We start from the raw sequence: 8,205 nt of genomic DNA, 5'->3' as shown, positions 1-8,205 counted from the left end.
AAAATCATTTGAACATTTTTTCTAAAAAGCCATTTGAACAAGTTATAATCAAGAATATCAAATTTTGGTTAACAGATCATACGCAGCACATTCAGGAGTACCTATACTGAAATTTTGAACAAAATCATTTTTGTGAAAATGGCAAAATTGTGATCTATGTGTAAGGATTTTTTAAAATTTTAAAATCATTTGAACGTTCAAAAGCCATTTGAACAGGTTATAATCAAGATATCAAATTTTGATTTATAGATCGTAACACTTCAGGTTGCTATACTGAAATTTTGAACAAATCCACGTAAATAATAAAAAATTGTAATCTATTATACCTTAAAGGATTTTGTGGCCAAAAATAACATTTTCTCTGAACTAAAACGTTTTTCTCTCTGAACTAAAATTTAATGTGCCTAACTATTTAAGTACAGATGAAGTTTTTAAACACACACACACACACACACACACACACCAGGTGTAGAATCTCTATCTCTCTCTCACAAAGCCAGGTGTAAAATGAGTCTCTCACAAAAATTGCCTTACATGTGATTAATGGCAGCAGCGTGGCAAAAACGAAAAATGGCAACAATTGCCTTACATGTGATTAATGACAACAGAGGGGCGAAAACGAAAAATGGCAACAATTGCCTTACATGTGATTAACGGCAGCAGTGGGGGGGAGGGAACCAAAAATGGCAGCAGTGGGGGGGAAACGAAAAATGGCAACAATTGCCTTACATGTGATTAACGGCAGCATGGTCTCAAATTCGAGCAATAAATACAGAGTATATTGCATATCTGTGCTTTGTATTTCATAAGATACAGACATCAGGAATATTGAAAATGGAAACCTCAGAAGCTGTCAACAACCAAACACATAATTAATTTATCAGGTGAAAATACCTGACAATAACAATGATGCTTACAATTAGATAACTTACATATGACTTAGAGTAAGACACGTCACGTAAGGCACTTCATTTTTCCAAATGAAATTTCAATTACCTTTTACAATAAACAAAAAATTATACCTCTGGGTGCCGGGTTTGAACCGGAGCCACCACAGTTGGCAAACAAGACTTAAATCTGCAAATAAAAAGAATGGGTGACCAAGAATGGGCCACTGTTCGCATAAAGCTGCACTTGAAACAACCCACAAGTTAAAGAAAAAACACATTTGTTATTGAAGTTTGGAAAAACGTGAACTGAGCAAGAGTTAGTGAAAAAATTACAGATAATTTGTAGCTCTAGAAGAAATACTAACTGCCCATTCAGACCCGAATTAAATTACATACAAATTCTATATAACATTGCATATTGCTCTGTGTGTATTTATGCAGGATGTAACACCACGTACAATACTATACACAAATACTAAACATAAATAGAAATTACCAACCAGAGGAAATTATAGACACTTAGCGAGATCACGGAGGAGCCTTTACGTTGTTAGTCTGGCTGAGGACATACACATATATAACGGTCCCGAGATGTAAGCACACATTTCGGTTTATTTATATGCAGTTTATGTTCAGCTCGATCACACTGAGAGAGACACAGACGAGGACTGAACAAGCAGATATGGAGAGTGTCACTGGGGAATAAGCAGCTGAGGTGGTGTGTGTGTTTCAAGCAAATCATTTACTGTTCCTCGAGCTTCTTAAGGAGCGTCTCGAGAGTAAGGTCCTCCTCGCTGAGCTGGGAGGGCAACGCTTCTTGTTTCTCCGGGATGAAGTGAGAGTCAGGTAACGTCTCTACCTTCTGAATCCACTTCTGTAGTTCCTGTAGTGAGTTCCTGGCGATCTGTGAGGGGGATGTTGAGGCTCATGTGGCTTTAACATGTACTATATATATACTTAGAATTAGATATGCAATAATATACCAGCATATGACTTTATACACTGCAGAAGCAAGCAAACACTTCAGTATATAGGGTGTCGCAGAAAAATGTCCCTGCCTCCCTCCCGCCCTGAGACACTGTGAGCGGGAGGGAGGGAGGGACATCTTTCTGGGACACCCTCATCTCTTTCCCTTCATCTTACAACTGTTCCTCCTACCCATCTCTTCCTTACCCCTTGTACTTCCTTCCTCGCTCCTATCCACCCTCTTTCTTCCTCCTTCCTGCTCACCTTTACCTATCTTCCACCTTCCTCTCTCTCTCTTTTCTTCCCTCTTATCATTCCAACTCCTTACTCCACCGCCCCTACCCTCGTCCTTTACCTTACCTTACATATCTCGCCCTCGAAGGATGAGAGAGGCTCGTGTTTAAGGCAGTAGACGGTTTTGAGTAGGTAACCCTCCGCCTCGTGTAGTTGCTCCAGGAACTCTCTCTTCGTGATTGCTGTGTTCTGGAAGGCCCTGTTGGCTTGAAGTAGAATCGGGGCGTGAAGTTCATAAACCGTTAACCCTGCAGGAGATGGAGATTGGATTTATGAGAGTAAGTGTTTTAGGAGTGTACGAGGATGAAGGGTGTGTTCTGGAGAGTCCTGTTAGTTTATGGGGAAAGGAGCTCGTATAGCGTTTAAGTCTGTGAGGGATGGAAGGGTGTAATGGATGTTGTGAAAGTGTAATACATAGACGGTTATTATCTAGAGTTACTCAATTGTCAAAGACTAAAGTATGTAATAAAATCATAAACCATAACATCTCTTGTCTTGCCATTCTTCAGTGTCACCGTCAACAGGGCCAACGTGCCTCTCTTTCTCTAGTACTTATTTACCTTCCTTTATCCCACTGTCTAGGATATCAGTAAGGACGTACCTCTGAGCCTGGTGATGCCTGGATCAAGTACGTCCAGCACCTGGAGAAGGTCTTTGCAGCACGTCACCTTCCTCAGGAGTTGAGCGTCACTCAGGTCTGTCAGGATGTAACCTGGCAGGCGCCCGTACATCTGCACCAATCAGAAAAGAGGAGGTAGTGCCAGGTGATGTTACATGAAAATCTATGCCAATGACAATGTAGGAGGCAAGTCACTTGATGTATGACGTAAACATCTGCACCAATCACAAGAAAGGAGGGAGTCAGGTAGTATATGACGCACACACCTGTAACAACCACACGAGATGAGGCAAAGTCAAGTGATATACAACGTAAACACTGAGAGGGTCTGAGTTGATACCCTTAATTATATGAATAAACTACGAGCTCAAAACAAAAAAACGTCAAAAAATGTAACGAAAAGTCAACACTGAAATAAAGCACTACTAAAGTACGAAATAGGCAAAGCAATAAAAAAAAAAAAACACACAGGGAACGTTGAAATTTGTTAGAAAATACAAAATTTTCCTTGTTTAAATTTTTTTTCTATCCTCAAATATCAAGTAAGCAGGAAAACACCTAAAGCTGTCCCCCATAACGGAGAGACATAATCAGAGCCGGATTTAGACCTGTGGAGGCCCATGGGCAGCCTCTTTGTGGAGGCCCCCCTCATTATAACTACCCAAGAGGGTGGGGTGGCGAGTGAAGCGAGCCTAAACATCTGGGAGTTCCGGGGGACGCTGTAAGCCCCCGGGAAAATTTTGAAATTTGAACACTTCTTTGGAGAATTTTGAAGCCATATGCAGTTATATTGAGGAAATTAGAACACAGCGCCCTGATGGCATTCGTAATGGAAGTGATAATGAAAAAATTATTTTATTTGTTTTTTTTAATCTCATTTTCGTTATTCCATGTAGTTCATTTTTAATCAATATATGTTTGTGGAATTCTAAATATATTATTAGCAACACAAACAATAGCATTCATTAAAAATATACGGTTCATAGGAAAACCAGGTATTCATGAATTTCAAGGAGTAGCTAGCCTAATTTCTATCACGCTTCTTGCTGAACATAGTTTTACGTGATGGAATAGATAAACATGAATTTTAAAGAATGAAAATAACAATAATCTAAATGAATAAACAAATAAATAAAATATTGTAATATGTGGAGGCCCCCAAATTGTGGAGGCCCCTGGGCAGCTGCCCATTTTGCCCACTCCTGAATCCGGCCCTGGACATTATATAAGCAGCACACAACATTTACCTAAGATAACTCTCTCCCAAAATATAACCAACTTTTAATATGTTGAACCTTATAACAATTTAATGCTAACCGACATTTATTACACAGAACTGACATAGAGAGAGCAACACCTGTTCCCTCCCTCCCTCCCACACTCACCTGAGAGAGGGAGTGCTTAATGCCCACCAGGTGGAAGTGTTGTGGGTGAAAGACGTATTGGTACTTCTTGAAGATTGTCTCCAGCTTCACCGGGTCATCCTCCCCCGCCTGACGCAGTTCCATGTAAACCAGCTTGTTAAGCCGCTCCACCGTCGCTGCCGAAACCTGCAACAGTACTGGGGTGTCATGGTCGAGATACTATACTGGGGAAGCACTGGATGCTCTGTACTGGGGAGTGAGAGGCGCGTGTGTACTGGACGTTGTTAATGGGTGAAGGATGGGTAGATACACTGGTCTGATCAAACAGCATAACTGATCTGATACTATGAATAATCTCAGGGGCAGATCCAGGAATATCAAAAGGGAGGGGTCCAAGAAGTTGTGGGTGGAGGAACATGGTGAGCACAGCGAACCCACCCAGCTGGGAGATATAAGTCCCCGTCCCATCAAGATATTTTTTTTTAACTCTGACCAATACCATGGGCATTTTGAGGCCATTTTGAAGACATGTGCACTTGATATTAAGAGATATTCTGAGGTCAATAGTAATCACTTTTTACTATACAAAAACACCTGAGTACAATACTGCATTAAAGAAAAAGTATTGTACTTTTCTGATGAAAAAGGAGGGTCCGGACCCCCAGGACCACCCTGGATCAGCCCCTGAATCTGACAACACGACTAAGCTGATAGCATGACTGACCTTGTAGCGGCATTTGTCACACTCCCAGATGCCATCGTTGGCAGGTGCGAGGGGGTCGGTACAGAGAATGTTGCCACCACAGCCAGGCTGAGAACACCGAAGAGCCCCGAAGTACATGTTGAGCTCCGTCGGATCCTTGCAACGGTCACAAGCGCAGTCGAAGAACTTGCCGTACTTGAGATGTTTCCGACGCTCCGTGGTGGCCGAGAGCACGTGTGTGTACGTCGCTGTGAGGGAATATATGGATAATAATTACAAGAGGATGGAGAGGAAGGTTGTTACAAGGTGATAAGCTGAATAAGAAGTTGTTCTGTACGGGAAAAAATAGTGTCAGAATGTCTATAGAATAAATGAAATGGCCATAGGGAATGAAAGAGATGCTACAGATAACAGAGAAAGTAAACAGAAGATTGGGAGAATAATATAACCAACTGCTAAATATAATATAAGAGAGACAGGGTAAACTGTCTTCTCTGGGGCGAAGGAGAATCAAAAGCATCATTATCGAAGAATAGACAAATATTAAGTGAAGAGTTGAGTGGATGGAATCACTGTGAAATGATAAGGATGGGAGGCTGAAAAGTGACAGAATGGATAATGATGGTGGTGATGATGATGATGAATATGATGATGATGATGATGGTGATGATGATAAAAATGATGAAGAGTACCAAAAAAAAGTCAGAGAGCATATGTATATATATATATATTCCCCATATAAAGCAATAGGCATTAAGAATAGTACAGTATTTAAGTGTCACAGGGGAATGAGTCTGTTGAGTACACCAAAATACTCCTTGGATAAATGCATCAATTTATATCTGCCAATTTATATTATCTTTCGCCAATATATTACCAATCTCTCTATCTATCTATCTATCTATCTATCTATCTGTCTATCTGTCTATCTATCTATCTATCTATCCATCCAGCCATCCACCTATCTACCACTCTAATCATCTCTCTCTCTCTCTCTCTCTCTCTCACCTGTCAGCTGCTCGCCCTTCTTGATAGGTGTAGAGGCTATAACCACCATAGTCATGTCGTCCATGAGGGTGTGGTGGGTGTTGTTAACGCAGAAGTGAGACATCATGGCACACAGCGGGTAGATCCCCCTCACTAGGTACTGGTCTTGGGTACCTGGAGGAGAGGGGTGTCAAGTGGAAGTGTCAAATGTGAATCAGGCAAATGTTACTTAATTGATGACAGAGAGAGAGAGAGAGAGAGAGAGAGAGAGAGAGAGAGAGAGAGAGAGAGAGAGGAAACAAAATTTGAGGATATTAACAGGTACACAGATGGTCAGAGAAGAATGGCAACAGTAATCATTCAATAGAACTTTATCAAAGCTCTCAAAAGTAGAACCTATCAAGAAATACATAATTCTGGTTTCATCTTCTACAATGGTATAACATCGTTTGGTACATTCCTGAAACTAGTCTCAACAGATATGAAAATTATATAGAGTAATTCTTCTCTACACCTACCCCCCAAAAAATATATATAAGTTTTGACAAGGTTAAAAAAAAGTCTGCAAAATGAGTCACTAAAATGCTACACCCAACAACGTAATATAAAACCTTTAGCTATGGACTGTACAGTTCATGAACTGGGCTGTCATTTTTTCCAGGTTTGAGAGATGATGTAATGCGCAATTTCTGGAAATTCCGAGGAAATTTTCCCGCCACCCAGAAAATTCCAGAGGTGGGGGATTTTTTCCAGCTTTGAGAGAGTCGTCTCGTTACCCGGAAATCTCTCATTGCATCAATTTTTCCGGCTAACGGAGATATCACTGATAATCAGTAAATCTGTATCATCAAAGAATTTTTTAACATATAACATCATAAGGAAACCTTTGAATTTAGTCACCCTTTCAAGCATTTTTGACAAGACATCATCCAAGTTTGACCTCTAACCACAGCATGATCTTGACCTATAGTACACATGACATTCGCTCTTTGGATTTCATCAACCTGCCTGCTGTAACCTTTGACCTGCAGATGGCCTATGACCTGAGGTTGACCCACCTGGTAAATTGCTGCGAACCTCGTGGCAGTTGACATCGAGGATGCCAGTGATAGTGTGGAGGAGTTCTTCGTCGACACCGAGTTTCACCTTCTTCAGGAGGTAGTCCACCACGTTGGTCTGAGGGAGGAGGACAGTGTGGGGATGGATACATCTATCTTAAATTATTGTTATGTTACATCTGACTCACATTACATGTTAATTGATTTTGATTTTACCCTATACTGTACATTGGTGGCATTTTGTTATCTCTCTCACTCTCTCCCATTCTTTCTCTCTTTCTCACTCATTCTCTCCGAGTTTTCATTCTCCTATTTGACTGTTCCTTTCCATCCAGCTTATTCCCCTCTCAGCCTTACATTACTATATATATCTCTCTCTTTGTTTTCAGTGTGTGTGTGTGTGTGTGTGTGTGTGTGTGTGTGTGTGTGTGTGTGTGTGTGTGTGTGTGTGTGTTCCCTTACTCTTAATCTTCCTTCTTCCTTTACTCTCGTTCCCCCTCTCACATACCCTCTTCTTATCCTCTCACCTGCTCTCTCTCCCACAGTTCAGTGCCACGCCTCAGGTCATTGTGGCTCTCCATGGCGATCAACGTCTTCCACTTATCCGGTTCCATCTTAGTTAAGCAGTAACACCTGTAACACAACACCTCGTTATATCTACCTGGAGGAAGTAGCTGTGTTTACCTGTTGGAAGTTGTCAGATGTATTTGTGTAATACGCCAAATAAACAATGTTCCAGATTGTTGGCAAATAATTGACACTGCGAGACTGTTGGCAAATAATCGATACTTCAAGATTGTTGGCAAATAATTGACACTGCGAGACTGTTGGCAAATAATCGATACTTCAAGATTGTTGGCAAATAAGCTATAATCTCACCCACACCAGCAGTTGTTTTATTTGAGTGTACAATTGAGGGAAGATAATAATTCTGATAACCCAGCACCCACCTGAGAGGCAGCATGGCTTCGTACATGTACTGAGCCTCAGAGAAGTCCTTCTGGTTAGGTTTATACCCGGAGGCGGCGAAGGCGTTGCACTCGAGCGGGTGATAGCCACGACCCTCGCACTCTGGCCCACACAACGGCCACCTGCACCTGCAATAGGGATCGTGATTAGGGTAGTGGTAAAGGTAGTTGGAGATGTTGATGGCAGGTGATGAATATGAGTAGTAATGGCTGCAGGTGATGAGCGTAGTACGTAGTGGTGGTGGTGTGAATGACAGTAGAAGTAGTGTGTGATGGAGGTGTGAATAGACAGTGCATGCAGGTGGTCAGTACAGATGACGATAGTTTGAGTAGATATCGCAAGAGGTTCAAAATAC

At 41.4% G+C, this 8,205-nt stretch overlaps 1 protein-coding gene across 1 annotated transcript in view; it reads right to left on the bottom strand.

Annotated features, from left to right (window-relative positions):
• Positions 1-781: 781 nt before the first annotated feature.
• LOC121861640 (SET domain-containing protein SmydA-8-like) overlaps positions 782-8,205 on the bottom strand; it is a 21,447-nt gene continuing 14,023 nt past the window's right edge. The window contains exons 5-13 of the mRNA XM_042359535.1: positions 7,832-7,978; positions 7,409-7,514; positions 6,882-6,999; positions 5,845-5,997; positions 4,858-5,084; positions 4,155-4,319; positions 2,752-2,881; positions 2,217-2,398; positions 782-1,794 (exon numbers count right to left, since the gene is read on the bottom strand). Coding sequence (XP_042215469.1) covers positions 1,633-1,794; positions 2,217-2,398; positions 2,752-2,881; positions 4,155-4,319; positions 4,858-5,084; positions 5,845-5,997; positions 6,882-6,999; positions 7,409-7,514; positions 7,832-7,978 — 1,390 coding nt within the window. The 3' untranslated portion in view covers positions 782-1,632. The remainder of the gene's footprint in view (positions 1,795-2,216; positions 2,399-2,751; positions 2,882-4,154; positions 4,320-4,857; positions 5,085-5,844; positions 5,998-6,881; positions 7,000-7,408; positions 7,515-7,831; positions 7,979-8,205) is intronic.

This window comes from Homarus americanus, unplaced genomic scaffold (assembly GCF_018991925.1).
Source record: "Homarus americanus isolate GMGI-L3 unplaced genomic scaffold, GMGI_Hamer_2.0 scaffold9847, whole genome shotgun sequence".
Lineage (NCBI taxonomy): Eukaryota > Metazoa > Arthropoda > Malacostraca > Decapoda > Nephropidae > Homarus > Homarus americanus.
Note: the sequence above shows the minus strand (reverse complement) of the source record. Positions and strands in the feature narration are given on the sequence as shown.